The sequence below is a fragment of the Syngnathus leptorhynchus genome, chromosome 20, assembly GCF_054491065.1.
Source record: "Syngnathus leptorhynchus isolate UIUO chromosome 20, UIUO_Slep, whole genome shotgun sequence".
Classification (NCBI taxonomy): Eukaryota; Metazoa; Chordata; class Actinopteri; order Syngnathiformes; family Syngnathidae; genus Syngnathus; species Syngnathus leptorhynchus.
This window is the reverse complement of record NC_141214.1, coordinates 7,495,392-7,522,452: the sequence shown is the minus strand read 5'-3', so window position 1 is coordinate 7,522,452 and position 27,061 is coordinate 7,495,392. Positions and strand designations below refer to the sequence as shown.

The following is a 27,061-nucleotide window of genomic DNA, read 5'->3' as shown; positions in this document are numbered from 1 at the left end:
CCCCAAACAACCACAACACCACCAACCCCCCCAACAACGTCAACAACCCCAATAACAACCCCCGCCAACAACAACCACCGCAACAATAACCTCCCCAACAACAACCCCGACGACAACAACCCCAACAAACCCCCCAACAACTTCAACCCCCCCAACAACTTCAACCACCCCAACAACAACAACCCCCCAACAACAACCTCTCGAAAGATTTCATGACCACAGATGTCAGTCCGACAGGTCTGTAGTCATTCAATCCTGTAATGGCGGGCTTCTTGGCCACTGGAACGATGGTGGAGCTCTTGAAGCATGAGGGCACCTCACACAGCTCCAGGGAGCGGTTGAAGATCCGTGCAAAGGTGGGTGCCAGCTGCTCAGCACAGGCTTTCAAGCAGGAGCGTGACACCCCATCTGGGCCCGGTGCCTTCCTGATCTTTTGTCTCCGGAACACCTGGCGCATGTCCTCCTCACGGATCTGGAGTGCGGGCACGGCCTCTGCAAGAGAAAGAGAGTAGGTGACAGCGGTGACGGAGGTGTGGGGAGTATGTAGATTGTGCTGCAGGAGGTCCAGTTGTGTGAGAGGACCGATCAAACCTGCAGTAGCAGTAGAACCTGTTCAGCTGGTTAGCAAGCCTTGGTCTCTCCACAAGACGGCGGGTTCATTTCTTGAAGCCCGTGATGCTCTGCAGACCTTTCCACACTGTTGAGGGATCAGGATTGGCAGAGAGGTGTCTCTCCAGGCTCTCCCCGTAACATCTCCTGGCTTTCCTGACCTCACGGTTCAGTGTTTGTGGTCTGCTTGAACAGGTCCCGGTCGCCGCTCTTGTAGGCCTCCTATTTGGCTTTGCGCGGCCTCCAGAGGTTCGGTGTAAACCAAGGTTTGTCGTTGTTGTACGTGCAGAAGGTCTTAGTCTGCACACACAGATCCTTGCAAAAACAGATGTATGACGTGACAGTGTCAGTGAGTTCATGCAGGTCTGAAGTTGCAGCTTTGAAAACTCCCCAATCGGTGCAGTAAAAGCAGGCTTAAAGTTCCTGCCTTGACTCCACTGTCCACTTCCTCACAGTCCTCACTACAGGCTTAGAGGTTTTTAGCTTCTACCTGTGGGCCGAGACCAGCTGAACTAGACAGTGGTCCGAGAGGCCTAAAGCTGCACGAGCCACAGACAACAACCCCAACATCATTCCCCCCCCAACAACAACCCCAACATCATTCCCCCCCCAACAACAACCCCCCCCCCCCCACCCAACCACAACATCAACATCAACAACCCCCCCCCCACCCAACCACAACATCAACAACCCCCCCCCACCCACCCAACCACAACATCAACAACCAACCCCCCCCCCACCCAACCACATCAACAACCAACCCCCCCAACCACGACATCAACAACCAACCCCCCCAACCACAACATCAACAACCAACCCCCCCAACCACAACATCAACAACCAACCCCCCCCAACCACAACATCAACAACCAACCCCCCCAACATCAACAACCAACCCCCCCAACATCAACAACCAACCCCCCCAACATCAACAACCAACCCCCCCCAACATCAACATCAACAACAACAACCCCCCTAACAACAACCCCTCCAATAACCCCAACATCAACCACCCCAACAACAACAACCTCTCGTAGGATTTCATGACCACAGATGTCAGAGCGACAGGTCTGTAGTCATTCAATCCTGTAATGGCGGGCTTCTTGGCCACTGGAACGATGGTGGAGCTCTTGAAGCATGAGGGCATCTCACACAGCTCCAGGGAGCGGTTGAAGATTCGTGCAAAGGTGGGTGCCAGCTGCTCAGCACAGGCTTTCAAGCAGGACGGTGACACGCCGTCTGGGCCCGGTGCCTTCCTGATCTTTTGTCTCCGGAACACCTGGCGCACTTCCTCCTCACGGATTTGGAGTGCAGGCACGGCCTCTGCAAGAGAGAGAGAGTAGGTGACTGAGGTGTGAACAGAGCGGTTGTGAGTAGATTGTTATGTAGATTGTGCTGCAGGAGGTCAAGTTGTGTGGGAGGACCGATCAAACCTGCAGTAGAACCTGTTCAGCTGGTTAGCAAGCCTTGGGCTCTCCACAGGACAGGGGATTTGTTTCTTGAAGCGCGTGATGCTCTGCAAACCTTTCCACACTGTTGAAGGATCAGGATTGGCAGAGAGGTGTCTCTACAAGCTCTCCCCGTAACACCTCCTGGCTTTGCTGACCTCTCGGTTCAGTGTTTCTGGTCTGCTTGAACAGGTCCCGGTCGCCGCTCCTGTAGGCCTTAGGACACAGAAAACACACAAAATAAGACAAAGAAGCAGAGAGCGACCCACAGAGGCTGCCGTCTGCGGCGCCATCTTGGTCTCACAAGACTGCTCAAGAAGTTCAACCTGCCGCGGGAGCTGCTGAAGACCTTCTACACTGCCATCATCGAGTCTGTCCTCTGCACCTCCATCACTGTCTGGTTTGGATCGGCCTCCAAACAAGACAAGCACAGACTGCAACGGACAATCAGGACTGCAGAAAAGATCATTGGAATCAACCTCCCATCTATCCAAGACTTGTACCTGTCCAGGACCAGGAAACGTGCAAGCAACATCGACAAACCCTTCTCACCCAGATTACAGTCTGTTTGAACTACTCCCCTCTGGACGGCGTTATGGAGCTCTGTACGCCAAAACCAGCAGACACAGAGACAGCTTCTTCCCCCAGGCTCTGATGAACTCACACCACTCTTAGAGTCTCAGTCATTGCTGTGCAAAAACATCCTGCTCTCCACACCTTTTGGGATTGTCTACACTGTTTGTACTATGCGTCTTCTCTCCATCCATTGCAGCCTGGTCATCCCGGAAGAGGGACCCTCCCATCTGTGGTCTCTTCTCAAGGTTTCTCATTTCCCCTCGTCCGAGTTTTGAGTTTTTCCTTGCCTTCATGGGAGTTTAAGATCGGGATGGCTGAGAATATTTGTCATTTTCACATGTCCTGAGTGTTGTTAGTCACCTAAATGTTGAACAGAGGCTGTGATCTACCGAAGTCAAATTCCTTGTTTGGCACGCTCAAATATGGCGAATAAAAATTCTTGAATCTTGAACAACTCCAACCCCCGCAACAACAACAACAACTCCAACCCCCGCAACAACAACAACAACTCCGACCCCCGCAACAACAACAACAACTCCGACCCCCGCAACAACAACAACAACTCCGACCCCCGCAACAACAACAACAACTCCGACCCCCGCAACAACAACAACAACTCCAACCCCCGCAACAACAACAACAGCACCTAGGCCTGAGCACCTAGGCCTGAGCACCTAGGCCTGAGCACCTAGGCCTGAGCACCTAGGCCTGAGCACCTAGGCCTGAGCACCTAGGCCTGAGCACCTAGGCCTGAGCACCTAGGCCTTAGCACCTAGGCCTTAGCACCTAGGCCTTAGCACCTAGGCCTTAGCACCTAGGCCTTAGCACCTAGGCCTTAGCACCTAGGCCTTAGCACCTAGGCCTTAGCACCTAGGCCTTAGCACCTAGGCCTTAGCACCTAGGCCTTAGCACCTAGGCCTTAGCACCTAGGCCTTAGCACCTAGGCCTTAGCACCTAGGCCCAACAAAAATACCGAGTATGACATCACAAAAAACAGAGTATGACATCACAAATGACAAACATTACCCCACGTGCTCTTTTAAAATAACTTGGCCAATGCATTTGTCTATTAGATTTGCTGCAATTCCAAATTTCACCAAAGGATGGTGACAAATCTTAACATTCAAGATCCAAGAATTTTTATTCGCCATGTTGGGGCGTGCCAAACAAGGAATTTGACTTCGGTACATCACAGTCTCTGTTCAACATTTAGGTGACTGACAACACTCAGGACATGTGAAAATGACAAATGACAATATTCTCAGCCATCCCCTGATCTTAAACTCCCATGAGGGCAAGAAAAAACTCAAAACTCCGACGAGGGGAAATGAGAAACCTTGAGAAGAGACCACAGATGGGAGGGTCCCTCTTCCAGGATGACCAGGCTGCAATGGATGCAGAGAAGACACATAGTACAAACAGTTTACAACCACATGATACTTAATAGGACATATGAAACTTTTTTTTAAATTAATTAATTTGTTAAGTCGTTTTAATTATGATTTTGTATAAATAGTAGGTAAACAGAAAATCTACTACACAAAATGGGCAGTTTACTTGTTTGAAAGGGAGTGGGAAGAAGACTTATTTACTTTATTTAATCTATTTTGACAAATTACACGCAACACAACTTTGGATCTTTTGAATAAATAAATAAAGTCATTTAAATTATGATCTTGGATAAATACTAGGTATAAACACAAAATCTACGACACAAAATGGGCGGACTTTACTTGTTTGAAAAGGAATGGGAAGATGTAAGCCCAGTTTAATTTATTTATTGGAAAGAAATTACTTATTTAATTTATTGCATCGATTTTTGTTCCCAGGCAAATTTGGATTTGCTGCCATTCCAAATTTCCAAAGTGAATGAAGGAATGAAGTCATTTAAATTATGATTTTGTATAAATACTAGGTATTGACACAAAAACTACGGCACAAAATGGGCAGGCTTTACTTGTTTGAAAAGGAATGGGAAGAAGACTTGATTTATTTAATGGGAACAAGTAAGACTCATTTAATTTATTTCATCTGTTTTTGTTCTCAGGCAAATTTGGATTTGCTGCCATTCCAAATTTCCTAAATGAATGAAGGAATGACTTGAGACCTGATAGGACATATTAATGAGAAAGGACACTAGGAGTTAATTGCAAGTTGCAATACTGTTGGTGGATCAAACACGGCTGTCTGCAGCCAGTGGAAGTTTTAATAGGAGGTGTTTAACATAAATAGAGGAAGAAAGGGGTACTCACTTGAGACGTCTTCGCCAACGTCCAACCATTGTAGCACCGTGGAACCTAAAGGAATAAAATAGAAGATTAGCATTTAGCCTCAAGCAACATTCCCAGATACAACTACATTTCAGCTAGGGTTAGCTACACAGCTACACATTGCTATTCCTATTGCTATTGCTAAGTGAACGCTAGCTACATCGACAACTTTAGTCAAACTACACAAAAGTAAATATCTTTAAACATAATGAGTTGTATTTACCGTGTACGCTCTAGACGTTCCAGTTGCAAGCAGAAAATATAGATATTTCTGTTGATAATCGTCGTGTTTCTATCCGCGGGTTTGAATCTATGACGTCATTTCCGCGGGACATGACTGCGACGTAATATTATCTAAAAGGGTAAATTAGAGTTAAATAAAGTTATTTTTTAATCAACGCAATACAGCCGTTGACCAGGGAAAATCGTCGAAATTCGGGCATTTGTGGCTGGCAGCAGATGCCGAATTCGACGTCCGAAAACACACACACTGGCGCACGCACTCACTCGCTCGCTTTACAGGGCTACAAAAGTACTTCTTTTTAAAAACAATGAGTTGCATTTACCGTGTACGCTCTAGACGGTCCAGTTGCAAGCAGAAAATAAAACATTTCTCTTGTTAATCGTCGTGTTACTAGCCGCTCTGTGTCCCTTGGCGCCATTACTTACTCCCTGTTGAAAGCCGCGCCCACTGATTTGAATCTCTTCTTCTTCTTCTTCTTCTTCTTCTGGATTTGAATCTCAGCGGAAGTTCCGCCTATATACGTCATTTCCGCGGCACGACTGCGACATAACATTATCTCAAACGGTAAATAAGAGTTAAATAAAATTTTCTTTTTTAATCAACGCAGTCATTTACAACCTTTGACCAGGAAGAATCGTCGAAATTCGGCGTCTGTGACGACAGTTGCGGCCATGTCCGCGTCACATGACCGTGACGTGGCAACGTCATATAGCGACCGCTGTTTTCTTTAGTAGACTTACGGGTATTATCTGTTGACACAATGGTGCAGTGTTTAGCACATCCACCTCTTGTGCATGATGTTGCGTGTTCGAGGCCCGTTTCAACACTTTTTCTTTTCTCCCTTGTCTGTATGTATATACCTTAATATTCGAACAGCGAATCTACTTCCTACTTCCTTGTTGCCAGCCGCGCCCACGGATTTGAATTTCGGCGGAATTTCTGCCCATTGACGTCATATAGCAACCGCTGTTTTATTTAGTAAACTTACAAATGAGGCGCGTTGATCTAATGGCGGACTGGTTGACATGTCGACCTCCGAAGCATGGTGTTACGGCTTTGACGCCCAGCTCAGCGCTTTTTTCTTGTGTATTTGAAGACTCCAGGATTGTTGAAAAGTGTCATATGTATCCCCCTCCAGGTGCTGCAGAGATACTTTTATGATCTGTTTGGGGACCTATTTTTTTACTCGGTTCAGATTTCTCCATTTTCTATTGCGTATCATTTACATCACACCCGTTGGGGCGAGACAAACCAAACAAGGTAATGGGTTTCGCAAATCCGCCATGTTTATTACTCGGAGACACTTTTGCAGTTCAAACGAATCAAGGATGCCGACGTGGATAGGTCAAAATGTTGTGCGTAAAACGTGACATGTTTGTATTTATCTACGGCCATTTTCTTGTCCCACTCGTGAGGCAGTCATGACACTTGGCAAACAGCGAAAATTTAATTATGAATCATAAGACACGACATGTCCCTTGTCGCCTAGACATAAGCATAAATATATATATATATATATATATATATATATATATATATATATATATGCGACTTGTTTTTTTTCTTTTTTTATTATGCATTTTGCGACTTGTACTCCTGAGTGACAGAAAAAACAGTAGTTAGCAATCAGTAGACCAGCTTAAAAAAATGTATGTTTATACACGCGGTTTATGAAAGAGTGGGTTGTTAACACAAATGAACAATCAAATATTAAACATTTCTTTGTAGTTATGGACCTCGTCCGTTCTCCATTTAGCCTCTGACCAGGCCAAGCTGTTTCAGAACTCCAGGTCCCAGCCTGACTCGTCATCAGGGGGAGGGCCCTCGGTGTCCAGGGGGAAGTCGTCAAAATTGCTGTTGTCCAACGGGCCGTCCACCTGATGGCAAAAGCGCACAGTGCCGCAGAGCAAAACACCTTCAGCGGCGGGCGGTGGGCGTCGCACTCAGCATGGCGCGTCTTTGATGACGTCACAGTTGCTCAGCTGTGATTGGGTTAACTGAGCAACCGTGATGTCATTTTTCTGCAAGTAGCAGCAAAATGCACGAAGCCCTGCGATGGATCAAAGATTTGGCTGCCAAGTCATATTATCAGGGCTGACTGCCTCTCGGACCTCACGTGCAATCTTGGCTGGGGCTACCGTGGCGAGCTCTGCAGACGGCAAAGCGCTTCCAGCCCATGCAACCGAGGTGCCTCTTAAGGGCCGCCAACTCACCCTTGGCATAAAGGGACAGTCCATGGTTCCCTGGCGGAGGCCATCCCAGTTGAAGCCCTCGAACCACCTGATTGCAGGAAGAAGAGGAGGGACAATGAGGGCGCGGACGACCGCGTTCTCGCACGTTATGTTTCTCACTTGTGCTTCTGGATGTCCTTTACGCCGTTCTTCTGGTTCCCGAGACGTTCCGAAGGGTTGTCCCTGACACATACACACACACACACACGGGCTTACGACTGCCATCTTCAGCACTGGATTTCTATCGTGTCCTCTACGTCTGCTCCCTTCTCTCCCAATTTTCCCAAACAGCTCCGACGTGAGCCGACTGTGAACGAGCCGCAGTCGACACCAACCGGAGCCACGATGAGCATTTGGACGTCAATCCGAATGAAGCACGGCGGGCGAGAAGAGCGCCGGGAAGTGTGCCTTCTGTGAGCACACAATTTGGGCCCTCTTGCGACCTCACCTCTCTTAGCTAAGAAGGGCAAATACTTGGTAGTCTTTCCTGGACCACAACCTGCAGAGTCTCTTGATGAGGTTTGCGGCACTCTTGGTGATCTTTTTGGGGAATTCCACCATGTCGATCCCCCTCAAGATGATGTTGTACGTCTTCATGGGGTCCGAGCCGGAAAAGGGCGGACTGCGGGACCGACCGGAAAGGGATCAATGCGCTGCTGCAGCCCGCACGGTGATGCCAATGCGCCCGCCCACCTTCCGCTGAGAAGCTCAAAGACCAGGATCCCCAGGGACCAGCAGTCGGCCGAGCTGTCATGACCTTTGTTGAGGATGATCTCGGGGGCCACGTACTCGGGGGTCCCGCAGAAGGTCCAGGTCTTCTTCCCCAAGCCCACCTTCTTAGCGAAGCCAAAATCCACCTAGCGGCCAGACGCACACACGCACGCACGCGCCGCACCCTCCGTCAGCGTCACGCCGCCCCTGTTGACGACCGCCTTGAAGACTCACCAACTTGGCGTAGCCCCTTTGGTCCAGGATGATATTCTCCGGCTTGAGGTCTCGGTAGATGATCCCTTTACAGTGGAGCTCCGCTAAAGCCTCAATAACGCACGCCGTGTAGAATCTTGTGGTCCCGTCGTCAAAGGAGCCCCTGGTGGCACAGAAAGGGACGGCACGCTTGCGACGTCGACGTTTGGGCCCATCTTCGTGGCTTTCAAAGAACGCGGTGGGCGGTGCCTTCGCACACAGCGACAACGTGCTCCTCCCGACCTGACACCCACCTGTCTCGTAAGAGCGTCCACAGCTCACCGCCAAGACAAACCTCCAGCAGCATATACAAGTATTTGGTGTCCCGGAAGGTGCGGTACAACCTGCGGACAGGGACGCTGTGCTCCAGAATCGGCCGGCTGGTTGCCATGAACGTAGGGACTTAACGGTGACCTGATGATGAAGGGGCTGTTGACTTCCATCATGATGCGGCGTTCCGACAGGATGTGCTCCTGCTGCCTGGTGTCCAGAATGTGGCGCTTCTTCAACACTTTGAGGGCGAAGGAACGCCCGGCGTCGCTCTTGAGCTGCACCTGAAGGCGACGTGGCAGCACGTCACAACGCGCCGTCACCACGGCCGCCGGCGCGGGGACCCACCCACCAGCTCCACGCGGCTGAAGCCCCCCATGCCCAATGTGCAGACCACGGCAAGGTCGTCGAGCGTCACGCCAGAGAAGAAGTCGTCCTCGGCCGGGCACCTGCGCACGGGCGTTAGCGCGGCGTTGCCTCGACGCCGATAGAGAGTTCATCGCCAATGTACGCCGCTTACTTGGCTTTGACGTGCTCGTCGTCTCCCTGCTTGCGGTCCACTTCCTCCAAGCCACCGATCAGCTGCTTGAAGGACCTGCGGAACAAAGGAGGGTGCCGTGAGGCGGCATGAACCCGACTGAGGAGCGGCCTCACTCTTTCAGATGATGTGGAAAACACACAAGGATGCCAACAACTCTGTTTTTCAGGACTCCAAATGTTCTTTTGACTTTGGTTTGTGTCGAGCAAGTTTCTGCTGCATTTGCAGGCATGACAGTGGTTAATGGGATAAACAATGACTTCTCAGTCATGCACGATGTTTGCCGTCTGATGTGAAAAGGATGGAACGTGACCGATTGTGTGTGTGTTTGTGTTTGTGTTTGTTGTTGTAGCCTTTGCTTTGCCCGTCTGGAAGGGGAAGGAGCTGAAAATGACAGCAGGAGGGAAATGTTTGTCTTGGATTCCCAGCCCTGGCCACCCCTGCTTCAAACCGAACCACTTTCAGTGCTCACTCTCTGTCTACCACCAGACAGGTGACGGCGCCCTCTGCTGTCACGCTGGCTGTGCGCACATCTTCCCTACGAGACAGGTAAGGCAGTACGTTAGATGGATGGCGGAAAGGCACGGGCGACGGAGACGTGAACATCAGCGGCGAGCTTTCACCCTTTCAGCGCTTGCTCGCCAAACCAGTCGCCTTTGGACAGCGTCTTCACCGGCACCTGCTGACCACTGGGGGCGCTCTGCTGCCACACCTTCACCTGCACATGCTCACAAGTGAGATTTTGCACGAGGGAAGCCAAAAGTCATACCGTGCGAGGCCGCGCAAAGCAAAAGTAAGCCAACTTTGCCCGATCCACTTTGGCAACGCACCTCACGGGCAGGCACGGAACGAGTAGAAAAGCTCACCTGCCCTTCACTGAGAATGAAGAAGGTGTCTCCCGTGGCGCCCTGCCGGATGATGTAGTCGCCATTGCTATAGTGAGTCTGATATGCGCAGACACACACACGGGGTCACATGACCAGAGAGTGACACGTGCAGGTGGGTCTGGACTCACCTCCTCTAGAACGTCAGCCAGCTTGCTGAGAATATCCTCTGGAAGGGCCTGGAAGGACGGAACGCTAGCGTCGGGGAGACGCCACGTCATTCGGACGTCACGCTGCTGCCATGTCATGACGTCAGGGTTACCTGCGCAGGAAGTCCGTGTACTGGGAATGCTTGATGAGGCCGGTCCTCATCATGATGGTCTGAAAGCCCTGCCGATCAATGGCCCACAACTTGATGTCGGTCAAAGCTGCACATACACACACACAAACACACACACGCTGGAGGATGACTCCTCGACTGGACCGGCCTGACCTCCGGTGCTCGCTTCAGGGGGCGCTGTCGTGTGCGCGTGCGCTGTGGTGTACCCGTCACCGTGGCCGTGCGCGTGCAGTTGTACAAGATGGCGAGCTCGCCAAAGACTTTGCCGGGGCCGATGGTGCACAGCTTTTTGCCCTCTTTGCTCACCTCCACCATGCCCTCTGCGGAAGGATGCAAAAAGGAAAACGGGAGCCGTGACTCGGAAGCAAAAGCTGCAGTGACCCACCCTCCAGAACAAAGACGCTGGATCCGTCGTCGCCCTCCTGGATGACGCAGTAGCCTTTGTCCAGGCTGGTGGGCCGCATGCAGTCCAAGATGGTGAGGATCTGGAAACAGGGCCGACGTCAAAGCGTGAGCAAAACAGGCGTCGAGCCGTGGGGGCTTCTCACCTGTCCGTGTTCCAGATGCTTCATGAAGTCATTGTCCATCAGCGCTCTCTGGATCAGCTCGCTGGACCTGCATGCAAACACACGCTGGCTCTAATGGGGCGGGCATCTCTCTAGGGGGCCGGCCTTCTCTGTCTCCCACGAGCCCGACCGAGAGGCAGTCCCGGCTTGAGTTAGGAAGCATCGCCTCTGCGCAACACACACGCCTCGCAACTCTTTTTTTTTTTGTTTTTTTTTCACAGCGCGAGGGAATGGTCCAAGCGGCAGTTGTTACGATTGGAAAAAAGCCCGCAAAACACAGAGCAAAAATAACATAAGCTCACTCTTTGCTCTTGCAGTAGCTGGTGAGCGTGACGTCGGTGAGCCGGGCGGGATCCAGAGCGCTGGGTTCTGCCGATATGGCTTGTCTCTTGGTGCGCTGAGGCTCATCGAGTGACGGCGCTGGTGTTGCTTGAGCGCCACCTGCTGGATGCAAAAAAAAGTTTCAAAAAAAAACCTCCGCCCGGGTGGACCTTAACAGTTCAGCGACTCGGCAGAACGTTGTGTCACACCTGCGTCGGGCGTCTGTGGGGCGGCAGTATCGTCGGTGCCCGGCATCAAACTACGATGACGGTCCAGCTCGGCCCGCAAATGTCCAATCAGTAGCTCTTTGGCATCCAGTTCTGACTCCAGCTCCTCAATTAGGGCGTCTCGCTCCGTCAGCTCCTCAATCTTCCGCTGCAACGCCACCTGCAGGTCACGCAGCGTGCCGCCGCCTCTCTTTGTTGCCGCCATCAGCCGAGTGCTCGTCCCCTACAAGAAAGAGACTAGTGTGCAGTCAGACCCGTGCAGAAGTGGCTGCGCAGGTCACTCCAGGGTTTCCATACAAAGGAGCTGATGAGAGCTTAAGTGTGGCTCAGAATAAAACAACGTAGTGCAGGCGCAAAAATAATAATTCATTCCATTTATATAGTGTTTTTCAAGGATTCAAAGACGCCTAAATGCTCTGTCTGTTGTTTTTCATTCAGCCTGAACAATGCCGGCTTAAAAACAGCTCAGTTTGATTCTAAATTGGACTATCCCAAGTACAGTGAAACCTTGACTTACGAACACCTATGTATACTTGGCAACTTTTTGGGGTCTCGAGATTTTTCAGATTTTTTTTCCCCGAGTCATAGACTCGTTTTGTTCACAGAGCCCATTGACCATGTGTTGGTTGTTGCGTTTCACTTTCAAAGACGACTAAGTAAGAACAAATTAAAAGAGGACTAAAACGCCTACCTTACCTCCTTGTTGTGACTTCAGCACGTTTCTGTAATGAGGATTTGGAAGAAAGTTCTGTCGGCGCGTCCTCGGATGAGCTCCTAACACGTCGCCGCCAAACGTGGGGAGGCCACACGTGCATGCGCACAGGTGACTTTGACAGCTCCTCAGAAAGAAAAAAAAAGAAAAAAAAGAGCAAGGAATCTGCCACAAATCTTCGCGTTGAAGAAAACTGTGAGCGAAACTTTTAGCGTGTCAGAAGTCATCAAAGATACAAAGCGAGTATGATTTGACAAAGGATAAACATATCACCCCACCACGAACTATAGGCCTGGGACTGAGATCCGCCACAAGCTCACAACATCACACATGCATTTGTGGTCGGTCACTCAACCGCGCAAAAGAAATAAATATCCTCCAAAGCCGATGGTCGGTCGACTTTTGTGCGCTGTCTGCTCTGCCGCTAGGGGGAGGCCGCGTCGGCGAGCGAGCAACGAGTATACCGATTACTTGGACGAAGAAGGCTTCCGCAGACAAACAACATGGCGGCGCCCGAGATTGGATTGCAGTGACGTTGAATCGTCGAGCGTTCTCTTTGCGGTTTCTGCCAAACTTGCAATAAAACTATTGCGTTTCCGACGGCTCTGAGCCTTATTCTCCGCGAGCGAGCTTGGCTTCTTTTCTGAGCGCTGACGTCGAGCCGCTCGCACACGTTTCCTTGACCCTAGGATCATAGGGGCACGCAAACCCCTCCACCACGATAAGGTGACGACTCACGGAGGTGTGATTCACCCCAATCCCATTTCCGGTTTATGTCCCGCTGGGAACGTAACTTCCAAACGGGAGGCTCAATTCACCTACTTAGGACCAATCGGTTGGATTTAATTCGGACCCATTTGCCTCAAATCCCTACCTTGGATACTTACCTCAAATTGGAGCCACGCCTCTGGTCTCTGGACCACGCCTACCTAAAACAACTTTGAAAAGGCAAAAATCAGCAAGCTACATCGGTGAACGTTTTGAACCGCGGGACCTCCATACTTACCTGGGATACTTACCTCCAGTTGGGACCGAGCGACTGGGCCCCGGACCGCGCCCACCTATAAAAACGGCCAAAACCAACAAAGGTCTACCAATTGTCTCATTGCAAAGTTTACAGAAGCCCGCAATACCCTAACCCTAACCCTACCTGAATTATTATAGTATGAAAGATGAAAAACTAAGAAAATAAGAATAAAAATGTTTTGCAAAAAATTAAATAATTAAAGGAACACTAACATCAAATAAAACAAAACACAAAAAGAAACAAACCGATACAATATTCGAGTTCATAATTTCCAATATCAAGGCGGGATTAAACAGCATTTATTTAGGCTAGAACCAGTTTTATCTCCAAGAAACGAAATAACTCAAAAACGAAAACAAAAATGTAAAATAAGAAATTCTAACCGCTAGTCGGGGCAATGTGACTTCCAGCTCCAATGCAAGCGGCCTCCCTCGCGATGGCCCGAGAAGGCCGCATTTGGTCACAACATTGATGGGACGCATTTTGCTCAAGAACATTTGGCTTGCGACGCTTTTACACTGGAAAGGCAAAACAGCAATCAGCACGGGACAGGCGAAGGATGGTGGCTGAGTTGCAAGGATTGACCTTACACGGTTTCAGAGACGCACAATTGGCCAAACGTACTTTCAGACTCAGTTTACACTGAAAAAAGATTTCAGACAGAAGAGTCTTTGACACTGAAATCCAGACGTCGCTCCCCTCCCACCACAGCACATTTGACCTGCCAGCAAAATTCCCACAGAGAATGAAAGTGCGTGCGTAAAGAGCAAGAACTATGAAAGCTCTGCTCTTTTAGGACAGACTCAACTCAGCCAAACCTGTTGGGGAGGCCTTTCAGTGAGCAAAAAAGTGACAAGTTAGGCCATGCGAGAATGCCAAGTGGCCCATCACTTCGGAGGTGGACCCTTCTTGCGTCTGCAACGTTTCAAGTTCCAAGTGGTTCTGCTCCAATTGTTCTTCCGGATAAGAGTGGATCGTAATTCAAGCTGCGCCCCTAGGGAACAAGGGGTGACCTTTTTTGTACGTGTGCGTGTGTGTGTGTGTGTGTGCGCAAAAAACAACTCCCCCAATGGCCGTGCTTGCTGCGTGTGGTCAACAACGGGCAGAATTTCACAGTGTGTTGTGTTACGGCAGTGCGGTCAAGGCCTGCGCGGCCATGAGCGTTTTGACGCGCAAGGCAGCGGGCGCACCAGAGGGCCAGACGCAAAGTGGAAACAGCCGAGGTCCGTTTCCCCTCCGAGACAGGTAAAATGTCTGCGCCCCCTTCCGTCCAAAGTACGACACCATCCCCATGAAGAAATCAATCTCGCGCTTGTCGTGAAATTATTCCATTGGAAGCAAAGACAAAGTCGATGTTCTTGACGCAGGAATCTGACACTCGCTCGCTGACACGCTGGCGCGCTCTCGCGCTCGGTGACATTTGGGCAGATATATAAGCGGCAGCGCGAGGCACAGCAAGTCAGACCGTTTGTGATCAGGACAGAAGCGGGGGATCTTTGTGACCTCAGCATGCTGAGCAGGTAGGTCCGCCCTCCCACAATGCAACTCTCCAGCCACACACGGCAGGGTCTTTGCGGGTTCACGGTTAGCGATCTCCCACAGGAGCGAGGCCACCCAAATGAAGCCTTCCAAAGACAAAAGTCACCGTAGTGCAGCGCGACACACAGACAGCAATACAGCAGCCACGGCCAAGCAGGTTGGCAACAGCTTCGAGTGGAAGCTTGACAAGGTTCTTGTGGCCTGCAGAAAGGCGCTCCCGGTCCTCCTCTGGGCGGCCACGTTGGTGGCACTGGCACATGGAGACATGGGCGGCGACGGTCAGTTGACAACCGGTCCCAATTGACAACGGGTTTCCGTCTTTCTCATTGCTCGATATGTTTCTGCTCCTCAGACTCGGCGTCCGATGAACTTTCCACAGGTGAGTGAGATGTCCATACTTGCCGCCAATAGAGAGGAAGGAGGGCAGACGATTGGCCGTGGGGGGAGACAAAGTTTGGCTCTTGCCCACGCGCACATTGTCGACTCTTTTGTTTCTCTGCAGCTCCCGCAGCCAATCAGCTTGTCGGTACGTTTCATTTGGGCAGACGGCCGGGAGTGGTGTCCCGCCATTTGTCTGCACGTCACTTCCTTTCTTGGACCACGTGATGATCCTTGATTTGCTTTCCAGAAGCTGCAGTGACGACAAACAATGGCGCCCAAGTGGAAGAAGGTCAGATCCTCTTCAAAGTGTCTTTAGTGCCCCATTTTCTACTCGATTGAGACGAGGCGAGCGCTGCCCTCACCTCTGCAACTGTCGTTGCTAATTTGCCACATCGCGTCAGGGACATTTCAGAAGACGTAGATTGGGAGTGAATTTAGCTGTGAAACGCCAGAGGATTCCTGCTCCCGTTGCTCATTTCCTTTCCGAGTTCAAGGAGTGGCGCCGGACAAAGCTGAATGCTATCGACGACCCATTCAATCATCTAGCAAAATGCTTGACGTTTTTTTCAGATGACGAGGGTCCGGACAACGTGCCCAAGAAGAACTTGAGCTCTCCTCTGGCTAAAGGTCCAATCCCAGCCTCCAGGGTGGGTAGTGTTGGCGGCGCTGCCAATGGTCCGAATGTGTGTCCTCGAGCCAAAGTGGCAACAAGGAATGGAGCGTCCAAAAGGAAAGCCAAAGCGGGCTTGTCGTCCCGTATGAAGAAGGGCAAGGAGCGCACCCTCTCGCGTACTCGCTCGGCCGTGGCAAAGCTTCAAGCTTGACAATAAAATAGTCCAACTTGTTCTGACTCTCTGTTCTGACTACTGCAAGAGAATCACGAGCACCGAAAATGGTGGCGAGGACTCGAGAACGACGACATCATGCGCCTTTAGACTTGCAATGACGTTTATGATGTTGTTTTAACAAACAACTCACACACTTCACCATGGCTGTTTTGGTGACTGTTTGTGAATGTGCTCAAAAACGTCCAAATGTTGCATTTTAGCACGCTTGCTCAATGAGTACAACTTGTCCTCAACTGGTGTTGAGTCCTGTCGTGCGGTCTTCCCGCTTCTTGCCTTTTACTCTTGTTGCGTCCCATCTCCGACTTGGGGCTCGGCTCGGCGTCACGTCGCCTCTGGTCTTTCGTCAGCGCCGTCCGGTCTTCCGGTGCCGTCTTTCCTCCAGTCTCGTCTTGTCTCCGGCCGGCACGCAGCTGCTCGGATGGGTGGAGCGGGATGAGGCGGGGCAAGGGCTGAGGACCGTGCATAAAAGCTTCCCGTGTCTTCGGCAAGCTTCCACTTGAGCTCGTGTGAAATTGGAGCTGCGACCCACAAAGATCAGCTGCGCCTTCAGGAAAAATGTTCCCACAGTGAGTTGATTTGGTCAAATTATTGAGCTGATGCAAGGTCCTGATTCCTCCTTTGTCAACTTGCCCGCAAAATCAGGAGCAACGCGCTAACAATCTTCCAGGTCAGCTAAGTTGGGCTTTTGGACCAGGACAGGACGGAAGACAATCGGCGACTTCCAAAAGACAAAGGCTTTTTTGGTCCCTCGACGTGATCTCTCTTCGTCGAAGGCCTCGAGCTCGCCTCGTCCGTCTTATGGTCCACTTTTGAAACGGCAATAGACGCGCGGACTGTACGCTGGTCTTACATTTTGCCTCGGAGGCTGCCTTGTTTATTTGGGATGTTTTCTGAGCTTGTTCTGCATGTGAGCGTCTTTCGATGTTCATCGTATGTCTACCTCTACCACGTGTGTGCGCGTATTACAATGGCGCTCAGTGTGTGTGCTTGACTATGTTGTCCCCAAGCGTAACCGTGTTCATTATGTGAGGCTCAGTGGCGTGTCCTATATGTGTGTGTGTGTGTGTGTGTGCGCATCACAATGGTGTTCTTTATGCGTACCTGCGTGCGTGTTGCAGGTGCGTCACACCGCTCCCGACTCTGCTCCCGCTGGTAACTCTTGCCGCACTGAGCCTGTCTGCGCCCCTTGCACTTCCTGGTAAGAGACGACTCATGCCAAGTCACTAGCGTAGTGGCCTTTGTAGACAAGTCGTGCTCATCACTTGATTGGCGGTCCAAACGACAAGCCGTTTGCTGAACTGCTTTATTTGTTGATTTTGAGGCCATTCCAATTTGTTGCACAACCGCAATAAAGGCATTCTACTCTCTTAATGATGTTACATTGCCAACAATTTTACAAGGAAGTGTGATTTATGTTGCAGACAAAAGTGCGGCGCTGCTCGTTCCCCTTGATGGTAATTTGCATTTGGATGCAACACACACACACACACACACACACACACACACACACACACACACACACACACACACACACACACACACACACACACGCCTCAAAGTGAGAAACGCAAGACAGATGGGGTTGTTGTTGTCGTGAATAGGAATAGCTCTAAATAAGATTTTAGCCATACTACTACTCTTGACGGTACTGCTTATCAATCCGGTGCCTTAACTGTACTTCTTAGCTGTACTTTTTGGTAAAAGTATCAAATTGAGTTTTTGTAAATAAATTGACTTGTCTTGCAACTACAATATAATATGATTTTAATATATGATTATTATTGTTATTGTTATTATTATTATTATTATTATTTAGTAGTAGTAGTAGTAGTATCGATTCTTCCATCCATTCATCCATGTATTGCTTGTCCCCATGGGGGTCGCAGGCTTGCTGGAGCCTATCCCAGCAGTCATCGAGCAGTGGACACCCTAAAGCCAGCCAATCGCAGAGCACACAGACGAACAACCATCCGCACTCGTACACACACCTACAGGCACTTTTGGAGCGCTCAATCACCCTACCGTACATGTTTCTGGGATGCGGGAGGAAACCGGAGTGCCCGAAGAAAACCAACGCAGGCACGGGGAGAACACCCGCACCCTCTGAACTGTGTGACAGACGTGCTAACCAATGCACCACCATGCCGCCTTTGTCACGATTGGAATGGAGCAGGGCGACCAAGTGCAGCTTGGACCAGGGTTTATTGGAGGAACCAAAAACAGACTCTGCAAACTGACATGACTTAACAAAACGATAACATGACTGACTAACCGAAAACAGACTTGAAAACGACAGGGACCAAAAAGACATGAAGACGACACGACAACAAAACAACAGCAACAAAACGACAATGATCCGACCGGGCGTGAGGGGCAGACAGGACTTATATACATGACAGGTAACAAGAGGCAGGTGAGAATAATCAAACTAATCAGGAGGCGAGGGGCGAGCACACAGACCGAAACCATGACAACGGACACATGGTGGAACGAACGGCTGGGTACGAGACGTGACAGCCTCGTTATTATTAGTAGTAGTAGTAGTAGTCGTAGTGGTAGTAGTTGTAGTATTAGTCGTCATCATAGTATTAGTATTTTTATTTTATTTTAATATGTTTATTTGAACAAATCACCGTTATACTGTTAAACACGATGTAAGCAATTATATTGTGTTTAAGAAAGCGCGTGGAGAGCAGCAAGACTGGAACACTTCTCCCGATCCAAATAACATTAGGAAAACAACGGGGCGATACGGCACGACAAACATTTCTCTCGACTGCTACGCATGGAGTCGTCACATGATCGCAGATTAGAACGGGGAAGAATCACAGGGACGAGTCACGGGTGGCGCCCGGCCAAATGTCTGGCTCGCCTCCAATTGTCTTCTCGCATCTTAGACATCTTCATTTGAACCTGTACCGAGTGTCCACTATGTTTTGTTCTTGTAGGAAAAGCGACGGGACAAGCGGGAACGTCACTGCCAGGTAGGCACACCTCAACTTGAGATGGATGGCGCCCTCCCACGCACACATGTTGCTTTCTGCCCGCGGTGGCGGAGCCTCATCCAAACGCAAATTGAAAAACAATCTCTGCTGATCTGTGTCACGTGGTATTAGCATTGGCCACATGAGCGTGTTTCTCAGCTGTTCTTCCATCGGCTGTCCCTTTGGTAATCGAGCGTTGAAACAAAGGCTCACGAGCAGATAGCATTGATAGATGGTCCAAACCTTGGCAATGTCATCTGTATCTCTTGCATCCAATTCTCCGGGTTAGAGAGTGCTTTTGGATGGCTTTGGGTGTATTTGCTGCTGTTCACTAGAAGGTTTGTGTCCACAGATGGCGACGACTCCCAAGGACAAGCCCAAGGTAGAGTCTGAGGTTGTTGTTCTCGTCACCGACTTGTCGAATGGTTCAAATTAATCCGGCCGTTATTTTGTGTCCATCGGCACAACCAAACCATAAGGATCCTAACCGAATGGACCGTGAAGGTCTGATTTGTCAAAGTCACCTGTAGCACGCCCACTCCTTATGTGTTTCTTTTGCGACTTGACCAAGTGTCCCATTTATGTCCACAGGTGTATCTGACGCTCCGGATTCAGGTAGCGCTGTGTCTCCTTCAGCTGGGTCAGGCAGAAATCCATTCTTGAAGGGTAAAACAGAAACGATACAAACGACGTTTGATCTTTCAAGTCAGTGTGTGTGCTCACATCAAGACTGCTTGGGCAACTTCCAAGAACGTTTACCAAGTGCCCTTTGGAAAAAGCCTAGCCAAACGTTTAAGCATGCTCGTGTGTGGAGTACCAACGAGTCAGTCTATGCTTCTGACATCAACATGCCAACTCACCATGTTTCCACAGATGGAGCTGCTGAAGGCCCGGCCGTGTCAGTTACAGAAAGCAAAGGTACTAGTGTAACATCTCATTTGTCTAGTCAAGTCTGTCAACCACTGGAACCTTTTACACCTAAACACAAAATGAGGACAGTCGTGGAACAAAATGGTCTGTTTTTGGACGGTTGCAGAGTCTGCCGAATCTGCAGGTTCCATAAAATCTCACAAGTCCGCAGAGTCATCAGAGTCTGTGGATATACAAGAGTCCATAGAGTCATCAGAGTCTCCGGATATACAAGAGTCTGCAGGGTCAGCAGAGACATCAGAGTCCGTGGATATACAAGAGTCTGCAGAGTCATCAGAGTCAGCGGATCTACAAGAGTCTGCAGAATCCTCAGAGTCTGTGGCTCTGCAAGAGTCCGCAGAATCACACAAGTCTGCAGAATCAGCAGAGTCTGTGGTATCACTAGAATCTGCTGAATCATCAGAGTCAGCTGAATCAGCTAAGTCTGCAGAGTCAGCTGAGTCTGCAGAATCATTCGAGTCTGCAGAGTCGCCAGAGTCTGCTGATTCAGCAGAGCCCAAGGAATCGCCAGAATTAACAGAGTCCCGAGAGTCGACGGAATTGCCCTACTCTGTGAAATTCGTCCAATTGGAAACGGGTCAGCTGCTAGTTTATCATCAATTGATACCCTAAACCAGATTGAGTCATTGACATGCTGTGCTGTGCAAGTTGAAGATCCTGCTAACTTCTGTCATCAGATTCAAAGTCAGAGGCGGGCAAAGACAGTGAAAAGAAGACGAGCAGTGATTCTGAGCCAGACGCACCCGGGGACACTATTGACGATGGCGGAAATGGGCTTGACCCGATGGCTGCATTCGACTTGGAGGACAGAGGTGAGGTGGGAGTCGAGGTCTGGACGGCGGGGGGGACATTCGGGCACCGGAAGGAAACCAGATAGCACAAATGAACTTTTCTGACAAGTCAGACGCGATGGAGGAGGAGGAGATTGGAGAGGAAGATGAAACCTCTTCCAAGGATGACAAGGGATCTGATGCAAATGTCGGCACGGTGGACACTGAGCTTGCCGTGGACGACATCAAGGTGGAGCATAATGATCAAGACCCCAAAGAGAACTCCCAAATCTTTGACTCCACTGAGGGTGACTAAAATGTGCCAAAATTAAGTTTTCCAACTCCAAATCATACTCTGACCTAGCTTGTTTGTGGCTATTTTTACTACAGCAACTCTTGTCGAGAAGTCGGACGCGACACCCTCCCACCTAAGGGTAAAGCTAAGCGCTCTCGTGTGACACTTGAACTTTGAAATCCACAAGAAAAATGATGAGAAGGCATAGATACTGAATATTAGACTTGTATTTTTCTTTATCCAGGAGTGACTTTGAGCACCAACTAAGAGGGTGAGCTCGTCGTTCTCAAGATGGAAATAGACTTTAAGTAGCGCTGTATATGATGAGTACGCTTTGTGTTTGCAGAAGCAAGCATAAGCATGGGACTGCCTGGCATACCTTGCCCGTGATGACTTCCCATCTGGATGGTTTATGTCTTTGAGGCCTATTCAAGTGTTTCGAATGAACATGTACATACGCGTCTATCGCGTCGCGATCGTAGTCAATATTGGCCAATAAAGTTGGAATAGTCACGTGTCGTCGTTCTTCAAAGTGACCATTGCCAAAGCACTGATGGCGGGCCCGAGCCAGATTCAAGTTTGAGTTGCTGTGGAGTTCAGCTTTTGCCACTTTTTAAATGAGCCAGGAGGTGATGCGGCGCAGCAACCTCTGCTATGCCCGGCACTGCACCGCACTGCCTCCCTGGTGTTTCCATCTCGCTGAGCTAGGCCGGCTTGCAGCGCTGTGCTGTGCAATCCACAAATAAGTGGCTGGTTTCGGCCGGTGACGCGGCGATGTCGCAAAGTACAGCGCATGAAACGAAGCAAAGAAGCTTCATGTATAGTGGAAAAATCAATTTCCTGGTTTCAGACAGCCGCCCGCCGTCAAGATAAGTGCACACAGTGTATTTTTGTGTGAAGCATGTTTGACAATCTCATACATGTCGTGTGGGAGTGATTTGGTGAGCCGCCGCAGGGGATGGTTCATTCTGAACGACTCAACTTTAGGCCAACAGCTTTTCTGTAATACACCCCCAGGCTTTGAAACCCTAATTCAGAAAACCCTTGATTGAAAACCAACATCCCAGGTTCAAGTCTCGCTTGGATCTGAATCTTGAATCTGGATCAGCTACTACACGCCACCTCACACTTCTCGACACACACTAGCCGCCTTCTGCACCCCCCACAGGGGTCAGTTCTGATGTCATTAACAGGTGGGCGGCAGAAATAGATTTACGCACACACACGCACACACACACGCACACACACACACACACACACGCGCGCACACCCCCCCCCCCTCGCTCAGACGCCCTCAAAGCAGTTCAGCAGCATATTGACATCATTGTTGCGTTGAGTGCTTACGAGGTAACACAATGAAATATGCGAGTAGTGTAAACACATGGGGGGGGTCACATGACTTAAACTAAATACTATATACGCCCCCCCCCCCCCCGGCGCCGTTCCAAATGGCCCCCACTGGGGGTCTTTCCGCTGGCCTATATTTGGAGCAAGCGAGCGCTCAAGATATTTTGAGCCTTCCGACACGTCACGGGGCGTTTGACCGCCGTCGCCGCCGACCGCCGTCGCTCTAATCGCCGGCTTCCTCTTTGTCAGACGCCGACGCGCTTCCACCTCAGGTAAGCGAGTGCATGAAGTGGAATGGCCGTGATGTGGATTGGCCGTGCTGTGCATGCGTGCATAACATTTGAGGGTTCTGCACTGGAATAGGGTTTCCGCGTCCATTGGCATGTTGGCGTGGCGGAAAAAAACGCGGCTCTCTGAGCACACGTTGGCCGGGGACTTTATTTTTCAGATGAGTTTTCAGAGCGGGGTGATTCGCTTTCCCTCGTTGATGTTTTGAAAGCCGCTTTGTCATCGTTGAGTCACGTTTTGGCGCTCAATTGAAAGCTCACCGACGATTGTCATGAAGTCAAGTCCGAGTTGCAAAAGACCTTATTCCTTTTGCATGAATAGTGCAGGATGCCCACTTCATAGCCCGTCCATGCAGACAAAAACGCCAACATAAGACGACTTTTGCTAGATGGATTTTGGCTAAGCAGCATTTTGTTTTGATTTCAATAACGTGCTGTTATTGGTTTTGCAGTTTGAGTGTTTGTTGCCGTTAACGCAAATAATCTCGGTCTCCATACTGGCGACCAGTCCAATGCTTGTCGTTGCCCGTTGACCGCTCCATTTTTTGTCTGTACGTGGCCTGTGTTTAGCCGATGTACATACAGTTCAGAGTGTAGACCGCCTCTTCGTTGAAACATTGAAATGACAGACGATGTTCCTTTCTTGCCGCGGTGAGGGTTTTGGCTTTTTCTTTTCCCGGCCGCAGAAAGTTGTGAAGTGGTCGCGGGAGGACAGGTCGCCGGTCATTGAGGCAGCGCAGCCTCGCGCTCCCGAAATAGCGCCCCTCCGCTTTTGATTTCAGCTCGTTGAGACGAGACGTTCCGCTGGCATAACTTCCTCAAATTAGCTCGCTCGGGAAACACACCAGAAGCCGCAGCGACTGCCCGCTTCTTGCCTCGGGTCATTTGCTACTAATTGATACTATAGATTGGTTAGACGTCTTCCCGTTGGAAAAACGTAACCTTTCTTGTGTTTTCTCTTCCAGGAAGCATCCATCTGTTGCTGAAGGTTCCCTTCACGATTTGACACCATGATTGTTTTGCTCGAGCTGCCTTTTTGTCCTCACCAAAAGGCGCACGTTCGCCATTTGACGCATATGCTGACGTTTTTGTAAACGAGCTTTTTCCTTCATGGGGTCTTTTGCTTTTTTTTTTGTGAATTGTTTTTTGATGTTTTGATCTTTTTTTTTTGCCTTTTGAGAGTTGCTTTCAAATTTTGGCTTCGATGATGTGGTCAACCTTCCTGGTGACGGACGAGGAGGGCCGTGCGGCAGGACCGGCCACCGCCCACTCGGTGGGAGTCGTGGGCGGCGGCGGGGGAGCGCAGGGCATGGGCGGCCTGGCGGGCCTCATGAGTGGACGCAGTACATTCGGCGGCAACAAACGCCGCAGGGCCGGACACCACGCCATGACAGAGGCACAGGAAGGCAAGGTGTGTTGCCGTTGGGCAACTTGGCTTTTCTTTCTAGTTGTTGAAAGATGTGGTGTGCACTGCGCGCAGATTAAGCTGGCATTCTTCGTGGCTATCGTGGGCGTCATCCTGACCGTGCTGGGCGTGGGAACCGAGTTTTGGGTGGAGCTGGCGCCACCCAAGAGTTTCTACGGTAATCAGGTGAGCCCGGGGGAGTTGGTGGGAGTTGTGTTTGGTGGCCTGACTTTGTGTGCCCAGACATGTCCGGCCATGCATTTCGGCCTGTGGAAGGCCTGCAGCAAGACGCTGTGGGTGGCTGACATCGACCCCGAAAGGGAGAGCTGTGGGCCCACCGAGCTGCCTGGAGGTACGTGTGCTTTCACACCTGAAAACAACTTTGGCCCTTTTCATTTTGGGGGAGAATTAATGTCTTTTGATGATAATAATAATAATATAATATCGGTTTTATATAGCGCTTTTCTAGACACTCAAAGTCGCTTTACATCCACAATTACAACAGATTATCAAGATAGAAACGTGACCAACTTATACACCTATGTACAAAAAGCTGCGTTTACTTAGCTCAGGCGCCGTTGGCGTAGGCCATGCGCGTGTTGTCGCTGAGGAAGTTGAACATGGTCTGCACCAGCTTGGGCAGGTCGTAGTCGTGCTTCCGGGCCCAGTTGCGTTTGCCGTTGGAGTCGTCAAAGTCCATCGGCCAGGAGTCGGCGATGGCCTGCCGGATGGGGGGGTCCACGTTGTATGGGACCTCCAGCTCGGGCACGTGCCTGCGCAGCTCCCGCACTAGCTCTTTGGGCGAGGGGCTCATGGCGCCGATGCAGCATACCGAGCATGCCGAGCATGTCGTCCGTCGCCTCCAGCACCACGGCTGGCAGCCAAAAGACGCAGGGAGCTGCAGAGGGCAGCAAAAAAACAGGCTAAAATACAAACTTAAAAATAACTTAAGTGATTTAAAAAGTTAAGAAAAAAAAGGACTAAAACTAAGCTAACTCTGGTGGAGAAGCGGCAAACATTCAGCGCCAGCGTCCTCTCCGACCAGAAGTCAACCTTTATGTTATTTAGATTTTTTTTTCTTTTTTTGTAAAATGTATTTTGAATATTTCCAGAAAATCATTCAAATATTGGATTTCGATCACATTTTTGAGGTGTGTCTTTCAGAGTCTAACTGCACGTACTTCAAGTTCTTCACAACGGGCGAGAACACCGTCATGTTCCACAAGACCACACACAAAAGTCAGTCAGGACGCGGCAATTGAAAGGCCTCATCCCGGCCCGCCTTTTGGTGATAGCTTCCCTTTTTTGTGGCAGGTCTGAGCATGGCGTCGGCCATGTTGTCACTTTTCAGCGTGGTGCTGATGGCGATGGGCGCCATCTGCATCACCATGGCACTCAGCAAGGAAATAGTCTTCTTCCTCAAGCCCGCCTCTGTCTGCTTCGTCCTTTCTGGTAAGGGCAGCGCAGGACAGAGCTGTTGTCTGCTCTGTGTGCGGCACTGCATCTTGTCTTTTGGTTCCTCCTCAGGAGTGCTGGCGCTGCTGTCCCTGCTAGTCTTCCAGCAGTCAGTGTGGTCCCTCCTGGCCAGCGACCACTTGGTGCCGTTGCACCACAACTTCTCCTGGTCTGTGTCGTGCGTGGGCTGCGCCGGCGCCATCTTGATTGTGGGCGGGCTCCTCTTCCTGCTGCTGGCGCTTCCTTTCAGCCCCTGGCAGAGGTGTCACAGTGTCAGCTAGTGGCGGGGTGGCGCTACCGCACGTGGCATTGCCGCCGCAGCCGCCGCAGCCGCCTTGGCGTGGACGTCATCACGGCCGACATACTCCAAAAGCGCATTGATTCCACTACTAGTGCTGAATTGTCCATTTGACAGACTTTTATACTCCTCGCTTTTCCTCCCTATCTCGACAGACAATTCAGCGCTCTAGTAGAACCACATGAGCTTTTGCTGCACTACCAATGGCGCTTTTAGCCTACTCCACCTCAATGAAGTATCATCTCTGCTGCATGACGAGGCCCAACCGTCGGCATGTGTCACGCACAAGTAGCATCCTTCATTCTCCAAGAGATCCATTTGGAGTCCATGTCCTGGCGCACCTTTTGGGCTTGGTGCTAGTGAGGAAAAATCTTGCACCCTCCAACAATTAGTGAAGCACTCCTTGTCTCGTAGCTACTCGTGAGCTTACTGATGCGTGCCTACAAGTTGGGTGGGGCGAGTTCTGTGTTTTTCAAAGAACACAAGAGTGAACCAGGAAATTTGACTTGTGGATTGGTGGGCCTAAAGTGACACTCGCAGTGTAGGGAAAGCCGAGCGTCTCATCTCAGATCTCAAATCTTTTCTTGCGAGTAAAACATTTTCTCTGGACTACTTTTGCAATCGCTTGCTGTGTCCGCCTTTGAATTTGGACACGGCCATTGATTTCCTTTTGTTTCTGCTCGCCACATCTGACAAATGGTAGGCGAGACGATGCACGTCCACGCTCGCCTCCGTAAAAAAGTCTTAAAGCACGCAAACGATCCTGCCTCGCTTCAGGCGTTCAGCGTCTGAAATTGGAAGATCTTCGCTTTGCTCGTCATTTGCGAGTTGGACCGGACTTGCCTGCATCGCTGACGAGCTGATAGTCTTCGAAGTCTTAGATATCAAATACATAAACACACTTTTGTCTATGGATGCACGTCGGCACCAAATTGCTTTTGCTGTCTTCGGCGTCATCTTTGTAACGTCTGTGTATAAGACAATCATAAATGTGTACAAGAAGAAAGCGTGTCGCTGTCGTGTGTTTCAAATTTCACAACAAAACTGAGTATTCCAGATGACAATTGGTGATCATTCCTGATCACTTGAATTTGTTGGAGGAGGGAGATGTGTAAAACGAGGACCAACGTTGGTGACCTTTGCTTGACCCCGATCGGACTTCCTGCAAATGAAGTGTAAATGACACATTCTTCACCAACAACTTTATTGAATATCAACGGTAGACTTATATAGGGAGAGATTTATACATTTCTTTCAATATTCAGAGTTGTATTGCTTCCTTTCATTCTTTCAGCCAAAGAGGCTGAGAAAAGGCGCTGATGATAGATTTTTTTTCCTGGTGTGTCTTTGAAGTGA

At 50.1% G+C, this 27,061-nt stretch overlaps 4 protein-coding genes and 1 long non-coding RNA gene across 31 annotated transcripts; 3 read left to right on the top strand and 2 right to left on the bottom strand.

The window, feature by feature from the left end:
- Window positions 1-1,589: 1,589 nt before the first annotated feature.
- Window positions 1,590-5,702, bottom strand: LOC147041384 (uncharacterized). 13 transcript variants are annotated; one of them, XM_085901569.1, is made up of 6 exons: window positions 5,573-5,702; window positions 4,886-4,930; window positions 2,384-2,510; window positions 2,216-2,273; window positions 2,043-2,142; window positions 1,590-1,932 (listed from the first exon to the last, which is right to left on the bottom strand). In XM_085901569.1, exons 1-6 carry the CDS (start codon window positions 5,698-5,700, stop codon window positions 1,905-1,907), a joined length of 486 nt encoding a protein of 161 aa, XP_085757695.1. In that variant the 5' UTR covers window positions 5,701-5,702; the 3' UTR covers window positions 1,590-1,904. The 13 variants fall into 13 exon arrangements, 2 of the variants coding, with proteins under 2 accessions (XP_085757695.1, XP_085757697.1); XR_015063023.1 differs by adding an exon at window positions 5,127-5,257 and having other exon boundaries at window positions 1,590-2,273; window positions 2,384-2,708; window positions 5,470-5,625; XR_015063029.1 differs by adding an exon at window positions 5,127-5,257 and having other exon boundaries at window positions 1,590-2,273; window positions 2,384-2,491; window positions 5,470-5,625.
- A 1,084-nt stretch (window positions 5,703-6,786) lies between these two features.
- LOC147041381 (cGMP-dependent protein kinase 1-like) lies at window positions 6,787-25,649 on the bottom strand. 14 transcript variants are annotated; one of them, XM_085900221.1, is made up of 25 exons: window positions 25,134-25,647; window positions 19,779-24,850; window positions 13,550-19,576; window positions 13,146-13,200; window positions 13,027-13,077; window positions 12,124-12,263; window positions 11,410-11,650; window positions 11,182-11,323; window positions 10,862-10,928; window positions 10,699-10,798; window positions 10,520-10,633; window positions 10,296-10,401; window positions 10,165-10,228; window positions 10,016-10,093; window positions 9,773-9,867; window positions 9,622-9,687; window positions 9,132-9,206; window positions 8,960-9,060; window positions 8,686-8,895; window positions 8,324-8,595; window positions 8,072-8,235; window positions 7,878-8,000; window positions 7,499-7,561; window positions 7,361-7,427; window positions 6,787-7,024 (listed from the first exon to the last, which is right to left on the bottom strand). In XM_085900221.1, the coding sequence occupies exons 7-25, from the start codon at window positions 11,630-11,632 to the stop codon at window positions 6,926-6,928; spliced, it is 2,229 nt and encodes a 742-aa protein (XP_085756347.1). In that variant the 5' UTR covers window positions 11,633-11,650; window positions 12,124-12,263; window positions 13,027-13,077; window positions 13,146-13,200; window positions 13,550-19,576; window positions 19,779-24,850; window positions 25,134-25,647; the 3' UTR covers window positions 6,787-6,925. The 14 variants fall into 14 exon arrangements, 12 of the variants coding, with proteins under 12 accessions (XP_085756347.1, XP_085756346.1, XP_085756343.1 ...); XM_085900220.1 differs by having other exon boundaries at window positions 13,027-19,576; XM_085900217.1 differs by having other exon boundaries at window positions 12,124-13,200; window positions 25,134-25,646.
- Window positions 12,626-15,918, top strand: LOC147041383 (uncharacterized). Of its 2 annotated transcripts, XM_085900230.1 has the most exons (8): window positions 12,626-14,186; window positions 14,301-14,411; window positions 14,534-14,686; window positions 14,769-14,983; window positions 15,058-15,084; window positions 15,208-15,231; window positions 15,334-15,375; window positions 15,657-15,918. In XM_085900230.1, the coding sequence occupies exons 3-8, from the start codon at window positions 14,676-14,678 to the stop codon at window positions 15,908-15,910; spliced, it is 573 nt and encodes a 190-aa protein (XP_085756356.1). In that variant the 5' UTR covers window positions 12,626-14,186; window positions 14,301-14,411; window positions 14,534-14,675; the 3' UTR covers window positions 15,911-15,918. The 2 variants fall into 2 exon arrangements, with proteins under 2 accessions (XP_085756356.1, XP_085756355.1); XM_085900229.1 differs by having other exon boundaries at window positions 12,626-14,411.
- LOC147041382 (uncharacterized) lies at window positions 20,307-21,076 on the top strand. The gene is made up of 4 exons (XR_015063014.1): window positions 20,307-20,425; window positions 20,526-20,660; window positions 20,753-20,926; window positions 21,009-21,076. It is a non-coding gene; the product is annotated as an uncharacterized LOC147041382 (long non-coding RNA).
- Window positions 23,558-25,812, top strand: LOC147041380 (voltage-dependent calcium channel gamma-6 subunit-like). The gene is made up of 7 exons (XM_085900231.1): window positions 23,558-23,637; window positions 23,730-23,958; window positions 24,028-24,138; window positions 24,196-24,304; window positions 25,117-25,191; window positions 25,267-25,404; window positions 25,480-25,812. Exons 1-7 carry the CDS (start codon window positions 23,558-23,560, stop codon window positions 25,686-25,688), a joined length of 951 nt encoding a protein of 316 aa, XP_085756357.1. The 3' UTR covers window positions 25,689-25,812.
- The last annotated feature ends 1,249 nt before the right edge of the window (window positions 25,813-27,061 follow it).

What these genes read in the sequence shown, in the direction of transcription:
- LOC147041384 (XM_085901569.1), bottom strand. Translation starts at nt 5,700, where the DNA reads ATGTTATGTCGCAGTCGTGCCGCGGAAATGACGTATATAGGCGGAACT. An exon ending in GGCGCGGCTTTCAACAGGGA is followed by an intron (nt 4,931 to 5,572) that starts GTAAGTAATGGC and finishes TTATTCCTTTAG; the next exon opens with GTTCCACGGTGCTACAATGG. An exon ending in CGTTGGCGAAGACGTCTCAA is followed by an intron (nt 2,511 to 4,885) that starts GTGAGTACCCCT and finishes TCTTTTCTGCAG; the next exon opens with TCCTGATTGTCCGTTGCAGT.
- LOC147041381 (XM_085900223.1), bottom strand. Translation starts at nt 11,632, where the DNA reads ATGGCGGCAACAAAGAGAGGCGGCGGCACGCTGCGTGACCTGCAGGTG. An exon ending in CAGCCGCGTGGAGCTGGTGG is followed by an intron (nt 8,896 to 8,959) that starts GTGGGTCCCCGC and finishes CGTCGCCTTCAG; the next exon opens with GTGCAGCTCAAGAGCGACGC. An exon ending in CACAGCGTCCCTGTCCGCAG is followed by an intron (nt 8,596 to 8,685) that starts GTTGTACCGCAC and finishes CTTACGAGACAG; the next exon opens with GTGGGTGTCAGGTCGGGAGG.
- LOC147041383 (XM_085900230.1), top strand. An exon ending in GTCCGATGAACTTTCCACAG is followed by an intron (nt 15,085 to 15,207) that starts GTGAGTGAGATG and finishes GTTTCTCTGCAG; the next exon opens with CTCCCGCAGCCAATCAGCTT. An exon ending in CGCAGCCAATCAGCTTGTCG is followed by an intron (nt 15,232 to 15,333) that starts GTACGTTTCATT and finishes TTTGCTTTCCAG; the next exon opens with AAGCTGCAGTGACGACAAAC.
- LOC147041380 (XM_085900231.1), top strand. Translation starts at nt 23,558, where the DNA reads ATGATTGTTTTGCTCGAGCTGCCTTTTTGTCCTCACCAAAAGGCGCAC. An exon ending in CAGAGGCACAGGAAGGCAAG is followed by an intron (nt 23,959 to 24,027) that starts GTGTGTTGCCGT and finishes CACTGCGCGCAG; the next exon opens with ATTAAGCTGGCATTCTTCGT. An exon ending in AGAGTTTCTACGGTAATCAG is followed by an intron (nt 24,139 to 24,195) that starts GTGAGCCCGGGG and finishes TTGTGTGCCCAG; the next exon opens with ACATGTCCGGCCATGCATTT.